The 22,604-nt window shown below is 33.4% G+C and overlaps 1 protein-coding gene across 1 annotated transcript; it reads left to right on the forward strand.

The window, feature by feature from the left end:
- Positions 1-4,038: 4,038 nt before the first annotated feature.
- Positions 4,039-17,372, forward strand: LOC123704348 (lachesin). The gene is made up of 10 exons (XM_045652704.1): positions 4,039-4,165; positions 5,045-5,163; positions 8,436-8,558; positions 9,669-9,825; positions 10,869-10,968; positions 11,786-11,942; positions 12,572-12,678; positions 13,283-13,422; positions 14,101-14,224; positions 16,679-17,372. Exons 1-10 carry the CDS (start codon positions 4,111-4,113, stop codon positions 16,698-16,700), a joined length of 1,104 nt encoding a protein of 367 aa, XP_045508660.1. The 5' UTR covers positions 4,039-4,110; the 3' UTR covers positions 16,701-17,372.
- The last annotated feature ends 5,232 nt before the right edge of the window (positions 17,373-22,604 follow it).

A 22,604-nucleotide genomic window follows, 5' to 3' on the forward strand; every position in this document is an offset into this window, starting at 1 on the left:
TGATGTTAGTACTGGTGTCCCGCAAGGAGGAGTCCTCTCCCCATTGTTATTTTCCATATTTATTAACACTATTTCAAACAAGTTAACGTGCGACTACCACATGTATGCCGACGATCTCCAAATCTATTCCCAATCTGCCCTTGATGATTTACCCCAAGCAATCGGTTCAGTCAACAAGGACTTAAGCAACATTGTAACTTGGAGTTCGGATTATGGTCTTCAAGTGAATCCCTTAAAAACACAAGTTATTATTGTTGGCAGTCCCTCTTTGATTGCAAGGGTTAACTGGGTGAATCTTCCTCCTATTTCAGTCGACGGCACACCTATTCCTTATAGTGAGGCTGTAAGGAACCTTGGAGTTTACTTTGACAACACTCTCTCGTGGAGCTTTCATATTAAGGAGGTATGTAGGAAAGTGTATGCAACTGCTGGTTCACTCCGTCGTCTACAAAATTTTCTTCCCATCCCATCCAAAATTCTACTAGCACAATCCCTCCTTTTACCCATACTTGACTACGCCGATGTAAGTTATGTCAATATTACCGTAGACCAATTAAATAAGCTCGAACGTCTCCAAAACCTTTGTATCCGCTTCATATTTGGTCTACGGAAATATGACCACGTCTCTGAGTTTCGTTCTCAGCTCAAGTGGCTACCCATTCGATTTCGCCGGGATGCTCACGTGCTGCAACTATTATATCAAGTTTTGTTTAACCCTAAAACACCGAAATATCTCAAGGACAATTTCGTATTCAGAGGAGAGAACGGAGATTCTGTCCGCTCATCGGAAAAGCTCCGACTAATAATGCCAGCGCACCATACAAACTTTCTCGACAACTCTTTCACTGTTCGTGCAATCAAACTATGGAATGCATTGCCGGATCCAATCAAGAAGGCTCAATCTATAAATACTTTTAAAAATATGGTTCGTGATTTTTATCTTTCTCAATGTCCCTAGTATGTTTATTAGATATATTTATATAGGTATTTTTTTTTCTCTTCTCTTAAGTATGTATGTATATATTTGTGAACATATGTATATTATCTATCTCATTCTTGTGGCTTGTATATTATGTTGTTATTATTTTATTTATTTTTATTTCCTATTTATTTTATTTTTGTATGTATATATTTATTTGTGCTCTGCCCTATTCCTATCCTTTACTTAATTTCTCTCTGTACAACCGGTTGTCTGGAAGAAATCGCTATTTAGCGATAAGACCGCCGTTTGTTGTAATGTATCCTAGGCTAAGTCTCATTTTGTAATTTATCTTGAGCAATAAAGCATAAATAAATAAATAAATAAATAAATACCCGATCGATTTTTAATGAAATGATGATTGATGACCTAGTAATGACTAATGTTTAAGGCGTAGGTTTAAGGTGATATGTGAAGTATTACAGATCATATTGCAAAATAGCAATAATAACTGCAATTATACTTATTACTTATTACATATCGTAAAATTACAATTTAAGTAAATATTTAAAAAATGTAGTTGATTTTCCTTCATAGTTGGCCACGTAGGTACTATATGTTGTTTGTGAACTTTTGAATCAAAAGTTCAGAAGTGTAGATATCTTAAAACACAGTCTTAAAAATTTCTTACGCGACATCTATGACCTGTCTTGTGTAAACTTTCATTATTCGCATTGTCTGTGGGTTTGATTATCCGTAAAAAAATTTACAATCTTCCTATTATTAATATGTCTACTTGGCCTATCCATAAAATACGAGATAAAATAAGATTAATTTAATAAGTTGATTCAGAGTCCTATGCATTTCTATTTTAACCCTTATTCAAACGCGAGCCTGTGGAGGAGTTAACAAAAAAGTAAGATACGTTCCTAGGTAATTTTGGGTCGTAGATTTCAAAAATACACACAAAAGAAGGGTTAGTGGGGGGGAAGTAACCTTTTTTTGGTGGGAAGTATATATCCCGTCATCGGTTCTCTCTTGTAAAAAGGTTGGAAAAGTGGGAACTATAGCTCCCAGTGTCCAGTATGACATCAATATTTTCAGCTTAAATTAGCTAGTTGCCCTGACTCTACTTGTGAATTAAATTTTATCGTAAAAAATTATATAGATCATATTTTTTTATAAAGCAGGTGAAAGTACGCATCAATGCAAGTTTCTTTTACTAAGGGAAGAATTCGGGAATTGAAAAATGAATGACTTCAACATAAGCAAGGCATTTTTCTTAAAAACAAAATAAAAGAAATAGGTAAATACTAATGTATTGAGTTAAGATGTCTAATTATCTGATCAGGAAATAATGAATAATAATAAATAAGTTGCTTATACCTACTAAAAATGATTTTTTAGACACACGGATTTTATATATAGAATTTCCGAATGTCGTGTGCAGTGAAGAACACTGGGATGATATCTTCCCACTTATAGACTTAATTTTAATCGACTCTGCCAAGGTATAAACGAAAGATTCTGGGCATATTTTTACGTTTCACGCAACCGTAATATAGTCTAGTTTACATAGCTAAAACTCAAATCTACTTATCTAATTTTTTTTCAGCTCTACACAAAAAACTAAAAAATAACGGTCGTTTTCGGCGGCAAAATCACGTCCCCTGACTTTGACGTGTTTTTACCATGACATGTAATAATTCTCTGAAAAGTGTTTCCATGAAAAACAGTTCTCTGAAATGTTAAGATTGCGTAGATAAATATTTCACTGCATTAAGTTTAAGCATATAAAATTAAAACACGATTTACTTCAATCTGAGACGTGGGAAATATAGCTCCCTGCGTTTTAATAAGGGTTAAAAATAATTACTGTCGATATTAACCATAGACTATATTATAACGATCAAAGATCAAATTGACACACAAACGTCAAATGTCAAACACGGTCCACCGAGTCAGTGTGACCAGATTCAGTATTTTAATACTTTTTCAGTATATTTCATCGATTTTTCCGAACATCAGTATATTTTCAGGTATATTGCTGGAAGTCAGTATTTTTGGGTATATTTTGGTTGACGTTATGGCAACACCGTCGTGAGTGATCGTCTTTGCGACAATGTTTGCGGAATTCCCCGGAACGCGAACATTGGGGATATAAAATAGTCTAATACGGTTCAAGTGAAATGATTGTCTCTGCTGCACTCGACTTAATCTTTGAGGACTTTCTTTCGATAATTCGGGAATTTCCCCAAAATAGGAGATGTTTTTGTCTACACTAATACATATTATAAAGAGGAAAACTTTGTTTGTTTGATTGTAATGAATAGGCTCAAAAACTAATGGACCGATTTTAAAAATTCTTTCGCCATTCGAAAGCTACATTATCCACGAGTAATATCTAATATCTATCTAATATCTAATAATATATAATATTATAAAGGCGAAAGTTTGTATGGATGTATGGATGTTTGTTACTCTTTCACGTAAAAACTACTGAACCGATTACAATGAAATTTAGCACACATATAGAGGGTAACTTGGATTAACACATAGGATAGTTTTTATCCCGGAAATCCCACGGGAACGGGAACTATGCGGGTTTTAGTTTGCAAACGCGGGCGAAGCCGCGGGCGGAAATCTAGTAGGCTATATATTATCACGCTAAGACCAACAGGAGCGGAGCCAAGCGGGTGAAACCGCGCGGGACAGCTAGTCATCATATAAATAGAACGCGATTTTCGTTGTTTTTATTAACTTAGTTGCATCCGGTGTCGAATGTTGCATGCGAGCGCATATTTTCATAGATAAATTCAATAAAAACGGACCAAAGAAACAGATTTATAAACAAAAATGTGTCAGCAATTTTAAAAACAAAGCAAGGTGTTAAAGAAGTAGTTGAAGTTATTGTTGAAGGAGGTTGTATAAATTTTAATCCTTCGAAAAGGATGTTAAAATATAACTCTAACATTTATTGTGAGAATGAATAAATAAAACGTGTTAAGAAAATCAGTATTTTTATTGGTATATCTGTCCTATGTAAGTCGGTATATTTCAGTATTTTTTTGAGGTGTCTCGGTATTTTTTTAAAATATAATCTGGTCACACTGCACCGAGTGCCGAACAACAATTTTGTTCAATCAAAAATCGAAAGCGCTTGCAAGGTGTGGTGCGCTGTTGTTAAAAAAATGGCGTGGTTTATTTTGAATTGTGTGGCGGTTGTTCTATGTTTAACTACTATAGGTGGGTTAATAGCGATTTACATCTTTGATATTTTAGTGTATTTTAGTTATTATGACATCGGATTTAGTCTCGTTTTATTTTTTAGCGTAATTTAAGACGACACTCGACACACCCTGTTTACGTTGGTTTTTTTTTTTGTTTGTTAGCTTGAATTTCTTATTAAATGTAATAATATAATTAACTTATATTCTAATAGGTTATATAGTGTAATAATTGCTGAAGTAAATACGAAATCAATATTTACAAACATTTGATGTTATTTTTCTACTAACGTACAAAATGTTGTTTTTCCCTATTTTTATGTTAATATAGATATCTTCTATTGACAAAAATGAGTACAAGACCGATATTTATTTATTTTTTCAGTTTAATTTTGTGTAATAGTGTATTGAAGGCAGATTATGATGCAAGAGCCTCTTTACTTTATAGCTCAGATTATTTTCCCGGCACTATAAGCACTAACTATCCATCCTGGCACTATAAGCAATATCTAATTTCCTGTGTCTGTAAACATGCCTGTTTTTCTTTTTTCATCAATTCATGTCATAATATATTAAAACAGTTTCACTGCCTTCAATATTCTTATTCCATGGGTTCCCATAATGGACACAGAAAAAAACTATGTACCTAAACATAATATATACCTAACTAAATGTATAATAAAACCTAAATATTGCAAATAACTGCATACATGACTATAAAACCATACATGCTTAATCCTCACTATATTATGTGGCAAAACTATAACTAATAAAACCTCCTTATACAAAAAAAACAAAAGCTTCCAAAATTCAAACTGATATTCTTTTCCAGCCAGCAGACCACAACTTTTTTACTATTAAAAAAAAACTTTGCCGCCTACATTTTTTTTATTTTCAGCCAACTGTCAGAGGACTCCAACCATATCTCACATAACTCAAGAACAGATTAGAGACATTGGTGGTCAAGTTGATTTGGACTGTTCTGTGCATTATGGGCAAGACTATCCAGTGCTATGGGTAAGTTAACTAGCTTAGGCTCCGTGCAGACAGAGAGCGTTCTGCGTTCTTTGTGATGCGATGGATCTATAGCGCCGGTGCACACAGAACGCAGTCAGACTGCAGCGCTGCGCTATAGATCCTTCACATCACAAAGAACGCGGAACGCAGAACACTCTCTGTCTGCACAGAGCCTGATTCCAGCCTTCTGGGTTGAAAGCAGACTATACTGCTAAATTTTTGCTTATGTAGTCAAAGGGAATAGCCATGGAAATTAAATATCTACTACAATAAAAAGTAGCCTATTTCACTCTCTACTCTACTTACTATCCAGGCACTAAAATCATATAAAAAAACTATCTCTATTGTGGTGTGAAAGAAAGAAAAAACATACTTTTATATTTATAATGTATTGGATAAAAGTGATTCAAGAATATATGTATGTAATTGTAAAGTAAATGAAAACTTAAAGGTTTTCACATATCAAACAGCTCTAAAAAATGTATGCTAAATGATATCTTAATTAAATTAAATTCTTACAATATTCGTAACTAGTAGGCAATTTTTTTGTTATACAGTATTCAAATAATATTCGCACATGTTAAGATTTGGTTGAAAATCTTTGTAATATATCATACAATAGTGTGGTTTTTATGATAACAATGTCTTTATTGTTGTTGATATTTAATCCTTTGAATGAAATAAGTACATAAACTTGAGATAAATCTAATATATAAAAATCAATGCCACTTTTCGTTGTAATTCCATAACTCGAGAACGGCTGAACCGATTTCGATAATTCTTTTTTTATTATATTCCTTGAAGTACGAGGATGGTTCTTATGTAGAGAAAACGTTAATATGTACCACGGGCGAAGCCGGGGCGGACCGCTAGTATAATTATATTTATAACTAAACTAGCTTTCTGCCAGCAGATTCTACTGCATTTTCAGATAAAATCCCGCATAGTTCTCGTTCCCGTGGGATTTCTAGGATAAAACCTATCCTATGTGTTAATCCAAGTTACCCTCTATATGTGTACTAAATTTCATTGTAATCATTTCTGTAGTATTTGAGTGAAAAAGTAACAAACATACATACAGAGCCATACATCCCCCTTCACAAACTTTCGCATTTATAATATTATATTAGGATAGGATAAGAAGTAGGATTGATTTTAGTTTCACTCACATGATGAAAACTAGCTTACATCTATATCTTAATATATAAAAATCAATGCCACTTTTCGTTGTAATTCCATAACTCGAGAACGGCTGAACCGATTTCGATAATTCTTTTTTTATTATATTCCTTGAAGTACGAGGATGGTTCTTATGTAGAGAAAACGTTAATATGTACCACGGGCGAAGCCGGGGCGGACCGCTAGTCTATAATATAAAAATGAATCGCAAAATGTGTTGGTAAGCGCATAACTCGAGAACGGGTGGACCGATTTCGATAATTCTTTTTTTGTTATATTCCTTGAAGTACGAGGATGGTTCTTATGTAGAGAAAATGTAAATATGTACCACGGGCGAAGCCGGGGCGGACCGCTAGTCTAATATATAAAAATCAATGCCACTTTTCGTTGTAATTCCATAACTCGAGAACGGCTGAACCGATTTCGATAATTCTTTTTTTATTATATTCCTTGAAGTACGAGGATGGTTCTTATGTAGAGAAAACGTTAATATGTACCACGGGCGAAGCCGGGGCGGACCGCTAGTATATTATAAAAATGAAATACGTTTCGTGTTGTCACGGCATCACGTGTGAACGGCTGAACCGATTTCGATAATTCTTTTTTTATTATATTCCTTGAAGTACGAGGATAGTTTTTATGCAGAGAAAACATCAATATGTACCACGGGCGTAGCCGGGGCGAACCGCTACTTTGGTATAATTTATAACATTCTTTCTCAACCAGCCCATATCATTATTATGTTTGTGGTACAAAGCCAGGGTGTAAAGCTAGTCTAGTAAAATATTGTTGTTAAAAAACAGTCAATTTTTTTTTATTATATAATTCAGCATCAAAACATATTAATCGACACATAAAAAAAATTATTTCAGTTTTTGTTATTGTTTTGACCAATGTTATTTTATTCAAAGGTGAACAAGTCATGTAGAAAAACATAAATTCTTTGACGTAGTTTGAAAAAACACAAAAAACTTTTTATATTTTAAACTATAATAGGTATAATATGTACTAAATTTAAGTGTAAATGCACGTATGTTTGTTACATTTCTCTTAATTTATTACATACTAGCTTTCCGCCGGCGGCTCCGCCCGCGGTTTCAAAGAAAAATTCGCATAGTTCCCGTTCCCGTGGAAATTCCGGGATAAAACCTATCCTATATTACTCGTGGATAATGTAGCTTTCGAATGGTGAAAGAATTTTTAAAATCGGTCCAGTAGTTTATGAGCCTATATTCATTACAATCAAACAAACAAACAAAGTTTTCCTCTTTATAATATTAGCGTAGAAAACTAAACAAGGGATTTAAAATATGTATATTCATAAGACATTTCTTTGTTTATTATATAGGTTTAAGCGATAAACTATGGCCTACTAAATTCTTAATAAACAACAATATAAAAACAAAGAACAATAACAATAATAAACATTATCTGGAGAGAAAGTCGGGGGTCAGCACTATCTTTGCAGATAAATTTATTAATATAATGAGGTTATTAACAATATAAAGTATAGAAAAAAAATGTACTCTACCTCACATAAAGAAATTTATTACATCTGGCTCATGTATGCACTAAAGTATCTTAGTTTTAAGCCTTTGATTCTAATTAAAAACTGGACAAGACATAGAAAATATAATATAAATTTCAATTTAAATTATATTTAACCCATTGAGCCCCAAGCGGCCCGATCGGTCCACGACACAATAGATTTTCTATTGTGTCTGTGGTTCCGAGGCCTGAGTTATTAAAACATAATATTATAATGGAATGGAAATCATAAATCTATCGAATGCTTCAAAAGTTTTCAACTCTCCAGCGCTCTTCACTGGTAGAGAAAAAAAAAAAGAAAAGGAAGAAGTATAATTTTTTTGAAAGCATTATTAACACGAGGGTACTCCAATACTCATAGGTCCATAGGAGGCCCCTGTCCCAGTAGTGGTTATGTATATGAGCTGATGATGATGATTATAAACATAATGAAACAAATCAAAATTTTCCTCTTTATAATATTAGTTTAGATTGGTTTTAATGACATTTTGAATTATTCATACTAGTTTCTTTCACCAGATTTGCTAATATATCTCTCTTTTCAGGTAAAATACGATCGTCTAAAAACAACAGAGTCCCTACCGCTCTCCACAAGTTCTGGTCTTATTATTCGAGACTCGAGATTCTCTCTGAGATATGATGACGCGTCTGCTACTTATACACTATCGGTAAGATATTTGAAAGAAAATATTAATTTAGAATAAGGACCAGGTGTAACACTAAAGTAATAAATATTTCAGGACACTTTTCATACACGGCACTATCTGATCCGATACTAAGCTTCGCTTGTGTTATGGAAACCAGATGGCTGATAAACATACATATATAATTTTAAATAAATACTTATATAGATAATTAACACCCAGACACAGAACAAACATCTATGTTCATCACACAAATATATTCCCTGGGTGGGAATCGATCCCATTTAACATTTGGATATGTATTTTTATATATTACTAGCTGTTGCCCGCAGCTTCGCTTGCGTGGAAAAGATAAGTTTTCATCCCCAATTTTACCCCTGGGAAATTTTTTCTAAAATCCTTTCTTAGGGGACGCCTACGTTATGACATCTACCTGCATGCCAAATTTCAGTTTGGGCTGTGCGTTGATAGATCACTATATCAGTCACCTTTGAGTTTTATATATATAGACTAGCTATCATCTTTATATATATAAGTAGCTACTAGCCAGTGTTTTCTCTTGAGTTCGGTTTGCAAATCTTAACTGAATATGAATCTACCTGAATGTACAGACACATGCAGAGAAAATATAAACATTTGTTATTTTTACTGATATAATTAAACAATACTGTATGACTATGTCCATAAGTTGAGGAACTGGCTATCATATACTGACTATATTTAGCTATTTAAACTTCAATTTAATGTAGTTTTTTCTATGAAAAAATAAATTAATAAATAAATAAATAAATAAATATTATAGGACATTATTACACAAATCGACCTAGTCCCACAGTAAGCTCAATTAAGGCTTGTGTTGTGGGTACTAGGCGACGATAAATATAATATTTAATAAATACATATATAGATAATAACACCCAGACCCAAGAACAAATAATTGAGTTCATCACACAAATATTTGCCCTGACCGGGGATCGAACCCGGGACCGTCGGCTCAGTAGGCAGTTACTTTACCACTGCGCCAACCGCGTCGTCAAAAATTAAATAAATTAAATGAAATAATCTATTTTCAACTATCAATCCAGTAATTTCTTCTTTTTTACAATCTACCCACATATTTCTACATCTCCACAGATCAAAGACATCCAAGAAACGGACGCAGGATGGTACCAGTGTCAAGTGATTATAACAGTTAACAATAAAATCACAGCCGAGGTTGAGTTGCAAGTGCGAAGACCTCCCATCATATCTGATAACTCTACGAGGTCCATTGTTACCAGTGAAATGGAGAGTTAGTATGCTTTTATTAATTTAATTTTAAAGAGGAAATATTTTATGGATTATATTTTTTACAAAAAATGAGTGTAAAACCAATTTTTAGGGTTCCGTACCCAAAGGGTAAAACGGGACCCTATTACTGAGACTTCGTCGTCTGTCTGTCAGTCCCCAGGCTGTATCTCATAAATCATGGTAGCTAGAATGCTGAAATTTTGACAAATGATGTATTTCCGTTGCAGCTATAACAACAAATACTAAAAATTAAAAGAGTAAAATATTAAGGGGGGTCTCCATAGAACGGAACCCTTCGTGCGCGAGTCCGACTCGCACGTGGCCGGCTTTTTACTTTGTTTGTTTGAATTGTAAGAAAGAAATGTGAATTTTTTAAAAATATCTAAATGCAGTTCTATTTCTTTTTAAAAAAAAAATTAAGTTTTCTTCCTTTTAGTACTTTTCTCCGTATAAAACTGTATAAAGAGATTACTTTTTAAGCTTACCGTATAAAACTGTATAAAGAGATTACTTTTTAAGCTTACCGTATAAAACTGTATAAAGAGATTACTTTTTAAGCTTACCGTATAAAACTGTATAAAGAGGATACTTTTTATCCCAGAAAAATACGTAAAAAAAATAATCTTAATTTTTCCATATGTAGCTTGAAAAAATGGTTTATGTATTGGCTGAGCAAAAATCTTGTTAATTTAAATAAAACTAGAATTATTTCAAAAATAGTGATACAATCACTATTTTTTTTCTTAATAATCTCGTGAAGTAGTACCTAGTAGATTTTTGTACAAATAACAGTTATTTACATGTAATTTAGGTTCCACTTACTTATTAACAATATTTTTAAGCTATTGTATAGCTTCTATCGCGGGAACCGAATCCAGAAATTCTGTAACGAAAAAACCTCACGCTCCCCACTCGGACGGGCTCGGAGGTGAGGCTTGAAGGCATAGCATGCAATAGCTTTACCGCGGCATTCCCCGAATGCCACACGTCTTTTTTTTCTCTGTCATCAATAATTATTATTAATTATTTATTACATACTTCCAGGCACTCAAATGGAATGCTACGCGGACGGTTTCCCACCGCCGAAGATATCTTGGCGCCGTGAGAACAACGCCATCTTGCCGACCGGTGGCTCTATCTATCGGTAATTTGTAGATTTTAGTTATTACTAGCTTCCGCCCGCGACTCCGTCCGCGCGGAAAAATTAAGATTATTTTTTTAATGTATTTTTCTGGGATAAAAAGTATCCTATTTTATGCCCAGGATAATAAGGTATAATTATACCAAGTTTCATCGAAATCGAACCGTTAGTTTTCACGTCATGCCTTCACATACAGACAGACAGACAGACAAAAAATATTTAAATCACATATTTGGGTTTGGTATCGATCCAGTAACACCCCCTGTTATTTATTTTTTCAATATTTTCAATGTACAGAATTGACCCTTCTACAGATTTATTATATGTATAGATTTTTATATGCCAACATGATTGAGCTGTCTATGTTATTGTATACATTTATAAAGAATAGAAAAAATTCGATCACGAGGCGGGACTCGAACCTTTACCTTCACGCCATTCCGGGGCGGATGCCTGACTAACTCGGCCACTCGTGACCCGCCAAAGCGATCGAATTAATACTATTCTTTCAGTTTTATGTGTCTAAGGGACACACAGCGAAAATATTAAATTCTTCTTCACTATTAATACTTATAAATTACTAGCTTTCCACCCGCGGCATCGCCCGCGCAGTCAAAGAAAAACCCGCATAGTTCCCGTTCCCGTGGGATTTCCAGGATAAAACCTATCCTATGTCCTTTCTCGGGTATCAAAATATCTCTATACCAAATTTCATGCAAATTGGTTCAGTAGTTAAGGCGTGTTTGATTAACAGACAGACAGACAGACAGAGTTACTTTCGCATTTATAATATTAGTATGGATTTTAATCTTTTTCCCAGGGGCAACATTCTGAAAATTCCCCGCGTGCACAAAGAAGACAGGGGCACATACTACTGTGTAGCCGAGAACGGTGTGGGCAAAGGGGCAAGGCGGAATATCAATTTGGAGGTCGAATTTGCCCCTGTTGTTACCGTGCCGAGGCCGAGGTTGGGGCAGGTGAGGCAAAAATTACAAAAAAATATAGATTTTTTTTTGTAAATTGACGTGTCGAGGTTATTTCATGGGAGGAGGAAAAAATGTGAATAAACCTAGGAAGGAAAATATATTTTGTGTGACTGTGTGTGACTTTATTACATTATTTTGTATAAATAAGCATGTATTCTTATTGAAGTAAATTAAATTATCTTGATTCAATATAGGAGATAATGCAACAATGCAAAAAAAATAGGATACATTAAAAGCCGTTATTTTAGCTTATAGTGTAACACGTTTTTTCTTTAAAATAAAGAAGTAACCGAAACTTCTTTATCGGGGTTGGAAAAAAATTTAGTGTACCTAACATTTTTTCGTTACGCGTGACAGTTTTCCGTTACGCGCCATCTTTTTCTTATCCCTACCACGCGTGATTCGACGTATTTCTGCAAAGTTGCATATAGTAAATTATTTTTTGAAAAATAAGGTCATTAAGAAGTTTCACTTCTTACCTGTGTACACTAGTACACGCACACATTTTTATTTTACATAAATAATTGTAGTTTGTATGGATCTCTGTTGAATATTTTAAAGTTTTTCCTCGTTTTTCAAGGTTTAATTTAAAAATTATTATAATTATATTAATTTTTCAGGCACTTCAATACGATATGGATCTAGAGTGTCACGTGGAAGCGTACCCGCCGCCGGCCATTTCTTGGGTCAAAGATGAAGTGTTGCTGTCTAATAACCAGCATTATAGGTAACTAGCTTACCGCCCGCGGCTTCGCCCGCGCAGTCAAAGAAAAACCCGCATAGTTCCCGTTCCCTTGGGATTTCCGGGATAAAACCAATCCAATGTCCTTTCTCGGGTATCAAAATATACCATACCTATACCAAATTTCATGCAAATTGGTTCAGTAGTTAAGGCGTGATTGAGTAACAGACAGACAGACAGAGTTACTTTCGCATTTATAATATTAAGTATGGTTAAATAAAAAACGTTCGGTAGTCACTACCTAGGGGTATGGAGGGGGTCGCTATGACGTATCAAAGATGGTGGTCGGGCCATTCTATTATGGTTCTTCAGTTACAAATGACCCAATATTTTCTGTCAGTATCTCCCGGCCTATAAATATTTCCCATTATTAAGCTAATGCATAGCTTCTATCGCGGGCCTTGAGCGCGGGGACCGAATCGAGAAATTCCGTAACGAAAAAACCTCACGCTCCCCACGGGGACGGGCGGAGGTGTGGCTTGAAGGCATAGCATGCAATAGCGCAACCGCCCCAGTCCCCGAGTGACCCATGTTGTTTTTTTATCTTCTATAATATAAAAAAAAATTAATATTTTTCAATTTTTCTTAGAATATCCCACTTCGCAACAGCCGACGAGTTCACAGACACTACACTACGAGTTATCACTATAGAGAAGCGGCAGTACGGTTTATTCACTTGCAAGGCGCAGAACAAGCTGGGCAGGGACGAGGGCAAGGTCGAGCTGTTCGGTATGTATGGGGGGACGGATAGACGAAAAAATTGAAAAAATGTAGGGGACTTTTGGATGCGTTGTTTGGAACGTAAAGTTGTAGGTTTTAGTGGATTAAATTATTATTTTTTTATTGTTAAATTTCATAGTGTTTATGTTTTGTTAGAGCATGTTATTATTCGCGATTATGAAATGTTAGTAACGCATTTGTTAGGAATTTTAGAAAGTATGTTGCTGTTTTTTTCGTCCATGTGGTTTTTTTTTTTAATGAAAACCAATATTTGTCATGCCCATTTGAGCTATTTTTTTAAGCGGTATTGTCTATTAAAGTTTTTTTTGCCTAAGTTTTTTTCATTCGTATTATTTTATTGTCGATTTTGCGCATGTAGCATCAGGCAAAGCAAGACTTTTTATATTATTTACCGCAGAAACAATTATACCGGTATGCCTGTGGGCAAGCCCGCTACGAGCCTAGCGCTCAGCGCAGAGACAATACCAAATTATAGTTTATTCTCTATTACATACAAAACTATAAGTTAAAATGATATAGACGCCCATTTTGAACGTGTTTATTTTTATTTTACTATATTTTTTCGTTCAAGTCGCTTGGTTTTTTTTTTTTTCATAATTTGATTTTTTTAATATGATTGCCGATTTTTCGCATGTAAGCATGTCTGTATGTCTGTTTGTTACGTAGAAACGATAATACCCGTGTGCCCGCCGGCCTGTGGGCAAGCCCGCTACGGCGCGGCGGCGAGCCTAGCGCCCGGCGCGGAGACGCTAGCGCTACTGCTCGCTGCGTACGTATGCTACGCTTTTAGGTGAGTGGCGTGTTCTTTTTTTGAAATTTGAATTTTTTTTTGTTGGTGGCCAGTGGATGTTGGATTTTTTTTAGATAAAAAATAGTGTGAGCGGCCAGTGAAGAGATAATAAATAAATAAATATTTCAGGACAATTTTCACACACGACACGGCACGATCTGATCCCATACTAAGCTTTCGCTTGTGTTATGGAAACCAGATGGTTGATAAACATACATATATAATTTTTAAATAAATACTTATATAGATAATTAACACCCAGACACAGAGCAAACATCTATGTTCATCACACAAATATTTGCCCCGAGTGGTAATCGAACCCACGACCTCTGGCTTGGAAGGCAGGGCCACACCAACCAAGATGAATAAATATATTGTTTTTTGTTTCTTTGATGAAGTGTTGGGTCGTTACTGGCCAGTGTAGGAGTTTATAAATATAAAATTTTATTTAGTTCAATAAGTAATTAGTCCTATGTCGATGGGTTGGATTATAAGTGGCCAGTGAACGTTTTTTTTTTTTTTTTTTACTTGAATATATAAATTATTTTTAAGTTCTTGTTGATAAATTATTCTTTCTGTTTTATAATAATGTGTTTCTTTTCAGCTAGTTTAAAGAAGTTTTAATAATTTTTACAGTTATATCCTTTTGTAGTTGGTTTTATGAAGAATGATTCAGGTTGAGCATGTACTTATTTTAGAATGTTTTTAGTGCATATGAAGTATAATAGAAAATAGTAATAGTAGAAAATTAGAGTTGGTAGATAATTTTGACATGTTATAAAAGTATGGATTCATCAAAATATTACTGGAGCATTAAATAAATGGCAAATACATTTACATATTTATAAGTATGACTTTTAAAGCCATATATCATTGATATAATAGTTCGCTATTCACAGAATTATCGTGTGAAGATAAATTTTCTGTGTTATTTTGCAAAAATTGACTATTTCATTTACCAATTTTTTTTTACATCGCACCTTCGGTAGAACAAGGGCATAATTGTCATAAATTGCCAAAATGACTTAAATATGCAGAAATGCTTTAAAAGGGCCCTTTCAACTGGAGGGACAAAGACATTCGTTTAATTCCTACAAAAAACAGCCAGATTGAAATAGTGGCGTTGTCATTTTGGCGCTATTTTGTTTCTCTCTTGGCGAGACAAAGTCTCATTGGTTAGTTGTGCCATCGGCGGGGACTGAGCTAGCTGTCACTTGGAGCGCTAACGTCGTTTATGTAAATATGCCCTATAATGTTTTTGATTTCTGGAACGACAAGGCCATATCTGTCACACTTATGCCTAGTTTACGATTTAAAAATTGGGAGGACAAAGTCGTTCAGACAATTGTGCCCTTGTCTGTCCAAGATTTGTTATACTCCATGGTCTTAAAAGTAACATTTTATTCCGATAATTGCTGTAGAGAGCAAAAAAACAAGTTAGTTTTTTAGAAATTTAAACGATAGGACTGCCAATCAAAATACACCAAACATACCCTCACACCCACAAATCTATCCTCAAAAACTTTCGAGTTTACATAATAAATAATAATATTAGTAAGATATTTATTCGTAAATAATTATTTTTCTTTTTCAAATTTGTTTTTGGAATGTATTATTTTGCTGTGAACACATTGCCTATAAAATCGATCATACATAAATTAGGGGACCCAGCATAAAGCCGATGCCGTCCATTCTGGAATGTAAAACGTGCAAAAAAAGCTGGCCCAATATCAATATGCACTCCGGCAGAATACATAAGCCTTATAAAAAATGCCACGAAAAAGGAGGAATTATTTAATGTCAAGGAATTGAATTATGATTCTTTCTTGTTCTGTTATCTTAATATAATATTATTCCAATTTTTAAAGCGATTCCAAAGAATTTTGCTAGGAAACATAATAGTTTCAGATTGTTGAAGATGTGTAATGGCTGATTAGTAAGTTTTGATCTCTATTTTTGTGATAAAGTACTGCGGCTTTCTAAAGTGTTTAAGAAAATAAAACATTTATCCAAAAAAACACGTTATTATCATTCCAAAATTATTAACTTAAAGCTTTAGATATGGCCATATTTACAAATTAATTTTCTTGTTGGTGGAACAAGGGCACAAATGTACACCTACTTAAGAAAAAAATATTATTAAAAAAAAACTAGCAGTTTTTAATATTTGTAAACGATACACCTAAAAGAATATAGTATATAGTTTATGTCATACAAAGCAGAACAACCATAAAAAAAATATTATCATAGCTAGACCACATTAAGTACTACAAATATCTTAAAATGGCTCTCCTGTAAAATTGCAAAAACTGTAATTGTGCCCTTGTTCTACCGAAGGTGCGACATGTTGTGCAGCTCTATATATTTCCAGTACCTCAGCAAAACTCGTCATATAATTTTATTAAGGACACAAAAGCAATAGAGTCGCATTAATACTTTTTTTTAACATTCCAGAGTCGCCAATACCAGACATTAATTATTCAGGACTACGCCTCGATCCGCTCGTTTACGGGAATCACGCAGACAAACATATCAACAACATATCTATTATATATTTTATATGTATGACGTATCTAATTGAGCTCTTTTGAGATGGAAAATTGAGTATAATTTAATGATTTTAGTTTCTGAACATTTGACTTTTGAGTTGTATTTGAGTTTCTCAAGTGTTGAGTTCTCTTGAGTGTCAACTCAATTATTATATTAGTAATACGTAATTGAGTTTGGCATTTTGTTAATAACATGAACTTAATAAATATGAGTTGACATTATATTTTTGAGCTAAATAATTGAGTTTACGTATTTGAAAGTCAGTTCGTCAATTTTAATGTTTAAATTGGTTCGAGTACGTTGGATAATTTTAAAATTTATTTTATTTTAAATCCAAATTAACATAATGCCAATGACAAACAAAAAAAAGTATTGGAAGTAATATTACATTTATGATGACTTTAAAATAAATGAATGAATAAATGAAGATATAAATAAATGAAATGCGGCTATTTACTGACAAAAATAATTAATGAGTATACATGTAATTTCATTAGGGGCCGATTTTTCAATCCTTGGTTAAAATTTATCCGTCCAATAAAGTGTTACACGAACATTTTAAAATGTCACCTGTAAACTGTCAAATACGGACAATTATAAGAACACATTTTTGAAATAGCAGCTTAATACGTTATTCGATAAATAAGTTTTAACCAAGGATTGAAAAATCAGCCCTAAATTAAAATAATAATAATGATTTACTGCACTTATAATGACTGCATTGCAACTTAAAAATGAAATATTTAACTGCCTTGATGAATTTTTTTCACAAAAGATAAACAATAATATATGTAATACTATAGAAAATAGCTTTATTCATATATTTAATGCACAAACAGATAATTTCATAATTTTTGATAACAAACTATAATATATTATAATATTTAAACAACAGAATAATACATATATAAAATGTTTTTTTTATGTAAAAAGGCAGCTAATACATTGCTCAATTTTAAATACATAAATAACCCGAGTTGTTTAAGGTATTCAAAATAATGCTATCTTGCTTGCACTTATATACACATAGTAAGAGAAATAAGATCGGTCAAGTGCGAGTTGAACTCGTGAAACAAAGGGTTCCATAATTTAAATTCCAAAAAATGTTTACATCCCCTATGACCCTACAAACCGTTTCGTATGTTGTTATATCGGCAACAGAAATAAATCGTCTCCAAATATTGTATCTTTATAACTAACACGGTTCATGAGATACAACCTGACAGACAGACAGACTATAGTTTAACAAGAAAGAGAAGCGAATACTGTGTAAGCGAGATAGCGTGATTAAAAATGAAACCTAAAGTGGGTTATTTCTTGAGCCTAAGAATCAATGTACAAATTTTGATGATGTTTCGAATATAGTGTAGATTGAACCTCGATATATTTAGCGTGTAATTTTATATTTTTGTATAATTAGTAGAAATAAGATTCCCAATAGAAGCGATGTGAAATTATTGCGGGTAGATTAAAATATCTAACTATGCGATCCAAGTAAGAATAGGAACGTCAATGACCTTTATATGTGTCAAATGCAATTTTAAAAATTATTTTTTAAAAAAACCTATAATAATACGCCGTCATAATGATAAAAACAACAAAAAAAGTCGAATTGAGAACCTTATCCTTTTTTTGAAATAGGTTGAAAAACTTAAAAATCCTCTTTTACATACAAATCTTTTATGGCATTTCAATGCCTGTGTATTGTATTTGCCTCATACATCTAATATTAACATCCGCAAGGTCGCATTCGGTCCGGTATTAGCATCCACAATTGGCGGCAAAGAGCCAACGACCGGGCTCAGTGGCGTGCATTAGGAGAGGCCTACGTCCAGCAATGGACATCGAAAGGCTGATGATGATCTAATATTAACTAACTTTAATAAAGTTATATTATGTGACGTCATAGGAGTAAATTCGTTCTAATTTACACCTATGACGTCACAAAATGGCGCTGAATCGATCCTATTCTTAGATGGATCGCATTTCTTAGAAATGTCAGCTAATTTTCATAAGAATTTTGGCGGAAAATGCGTGTTTCATAATAATATCGGTCTTTTGGTATAGTGGTTATGTGAGCGTAGTAATGATGTCCTAGGTTCGATGCCTGTTTAGGATAAGTCTTAATTGATCAGTGAAATTTAAAATTGCCCTTATAGGGTCTTATACACTTTAACCTAATTTATTGTTTTTCTTTATATTATGTTTCTTTAATTAAAACCGGTAGTACATTTTGCTCATATGTTCTCTATCTTACCTACCAGTTAAAATGAAAAAATAATTAAAATTTACATTCAAAAAGTGACAGATAGGCTATCAGGGACATTTCAACGGTAAAAACCTTTTATTAAGACCACATCTCATATTATAGCTCTTTTCATAAAAACTGTCTTACCACAAAAAACTTTAGACGAGGTTTAACTTTAAGCGCGGGTTCTCTTTAATCTGGTTTTGTCGTATTTCATATAGACAACTATTAAAGTGACAGATCCCTGGTTTAAAGTTAGACTGTGTTTAAATTGTTTTGTGGCAAGACCAATATAATTTAAGTTACCATACAAAATATATAACTTTTTCACATATATACTTCTCTCTCGCTCTAACTAACCTGATTTGTATGGCGTTAGAGAGAGACAGCATGCATTTAAATATAGACTATATAGTTTGCAGCTTATTGCTTTGAGTCAATTATTAATTATTATTATCTATGATTATTAAATAATGTATTTTTAATGTGATAATTGGCAATTAAATGCATTAATTTCTCTTTTAACATTCCAAATTTTGTAATTTTTAGACTGTGTAAGTCCATCCAGTTTTAAACTTAATTTTTATATTGATTTTTACAAATTTTTACACGGTTTTTTCGATGTTTTTAACGATTGGTGTAAGTTTTTTGTATCGTAAAAATAAATTATATTACTATGTAGCTTTTGTTTTTTTTACAACTGCCTCTTTTATAATAATACATCCAAATATGTTTGTTTGTTTAGAAGTTTCGGAGATACAAACATACACACATGAAGTAAACAACCTTATTGAGCAGTCGTTATATTAGTAATATTATTTATTTTATGATACAAAAACGTTAATAATAGTGTAATAAGTTTGAATTGTTTGTTAAGCTTTAGAGACATACAGACACGCATAATAATATTATACTTATGAATCTCAATTTTTTCTTTGTTTGCAGTGTGACGTTTAATAAAGACATTTTTTATGTATATTGTGTTTTATTTTCTACCTATATTTTTTAGGGCTGATTTTTCAATGCTTGGATAAGACTTATTCGTCGAATAATGTATAAAACTACCATTTTAGAAACGTATTCTAATTGCCCGTATTTGACAGTTTACGTGACATTTTAATGTTATTGTGTAATACTTTATTGGACGGATAAGTTTTATCCAAGCATTGAAAAATCGGCCCTTAGAAAAACAGCCAAATTTACTTAATTTCACTCAGTAGATAGAAATAATGGCTTACTAGATTTCCGCCAGCGGCTTCATATTTCATAGTGCGCATGCGCATAGTTCCCGTTTCTGTGAGATTTCCGCCATAAAAGTAGCATATATCTTATTCTAGGTCTTCTGTTAATAATTACATATCAAATTTTATTGTAATCGGTTCAGTAGTGTTCGCGTGAAAGTGTAAAAAACAGCCATACATCCATCTATTTTCACAAACTTTCGCATTTATAATATTAGTAGGATAGTAACTGAACTATTAGAAACGCTCAAAATGTATAACATATTATTTTAATGTGTGAGAATATGCAGGTAAGTACATAATTATCTATGTAGAAAAAAAAAAGCAATCTAGACTAATGTACTAACTACATGTATATTAAAGGTACAATAATAAAACTAGCTGTTGCCTGACCCCCGCGTTATCTATGAAAATTGACACATCTATAGATATAAAATGAAACCCGTTTCGCGTTGTCACGGCATCACGTGTGAACGGGTGGACCGATTTCGATAATTCTTTTTTTATTATATTCCTTGAAGTACGACGATGGTTCTTATGTAGAGAAAACGTAAATATGTACCACGGGCGAAGCCGGGGCGGACCGCTAGTTATTAATATAGCGCCATCTATTGGAGTTTTTAAATTCCCGAATCATACAAATGAAATTTTTTATTGCACTAAAAAGTAGCCTAATTCCCTATCCTCACTCCAAAACAAAAATAGATACAATCTTATAATACATATATTATAAACTGAGGCAGAAGGCATACGCGTAAAAAACACGTCCCGTCTGAAGTTAGCTAATTAGCCGGGTTACGTTTGTAACTCTTCGGCTAATGGTTTAAATGTATATCCTATCTTTGTCTCACTATGGAGTACGTGAATGCGTACGTTACTATGTTTATGTGTAGAATGTTTATGTAGATAACGCGGAACGGCTTTAACCGCTAGCACAGAATACATAATAGTAGCTAAACGCTACAGAACGGACACTCCGCCTCCCGCCAAAATTAAACACTTACCTCACCCCGCACGATCAGACATAAAATGGTCCATATTTTTCTACAGGGACGATACGCAACGAAGATTGACAACATTAATCAAATTGACTTAAAGTAATTTTATTATTTTGGATTTGTGATTATCGTTTTTCGTAGAAAATGGTTAGATATTGTGCTGTTTACGGATGTATTTCATCAGAAAAACGCGAATTTTTTTTTACGCTAGTCAAAAATGTGCCAACCATAAAGCGTTAACACACACATTTGCAGTCTCTACAGTGTGACTGTCAAAACAAGGTCAAAACGATAACATTGTATGGAGTGTCCGGGGTGTGCCGCTAGTTTGTTCGCATAGATCGCTTCTAAGTTCTACGTCAGTTTATAATATAATATGTATTCTAAGGTTACCATAAAATCACTCCGTTGCGACGGGAAAGAAGAACCAACTAGACTTGCATTTATAATATACTAGCTTTACAGTTTCCGCCCGCGGCTTCGGAAAAAGCCGCATAGTTCCCGTTCCCGTGGGATTTCCGGGATAATACCTATATTATTTGTTAATCCAAGTACTCTTACTCTCTGTATGTGTGCTTAATTTCATTGTAATCGGTTCTGTAGTATTTGCGTGAAAGAGTAACAAACACACACATACACATCCATCCTCACAAACTTTCGTATTTATAATATTAGTTAATTAGTATTAATAGGATATAATAGTAAGGATATTCAGTTTAATATTTTGAAACGTTCATTGTTCAAGTAATAAAACAAAACAGTCGGTTAAAATAATTTATTCAATCACCATTTAAAATTAATAACCAAATATTAGGAAATTAAGATCAACATATTTTTACCAATTTTTATGACAGTTTTTTTTTTGTATAATCCCAATTAGGGCATGCACCCGGGTTTACCCGGTTCCGAAAAACCCGGGTAAACCCAACCCGGTTTGATGATCTTGAGAACCGGGTCTGAATAGTATGAAACCCGGTTCTCCCGGTTCCGACCAAATTATTAAAATATAAAGTATTATTTATATTTTGCTGCATTATTATAACAAATTTATTGTATCTTGCAACGTCAGACTCACGTGCATCGTGAATTTTCGTGCCACGCCTCAAGCGTGGCTCTGATTTGGTTGTCTAACCTTAGATGCTATAAGTTTCCTACGGTTGTATTACCAAAAAACAAATTAGGCTTCGAAAATGACAAAAATTAGGTTACAGAAATATTTTTATTAAATTTGCCGTGAATTTGAAAAGCTGTTGATTTTACTGTTTCATATTATAATGATCCAGTCATGTTTTTGTTTTTGGTATCAAGCTGAAATTTATATCGAATACTCAAGACTTCGGTCC

Source organism: Colias croceus, chromosome 29, assembly GCF_905220415.1.
Source record: "Colias croceus chromosome 29, ilColCroc2.1".
NCBI lineage: Eukaryota > Metazoa > Arthropoda > Insecta > Lepidoptera > Pieridae > Colias > Colias croceus.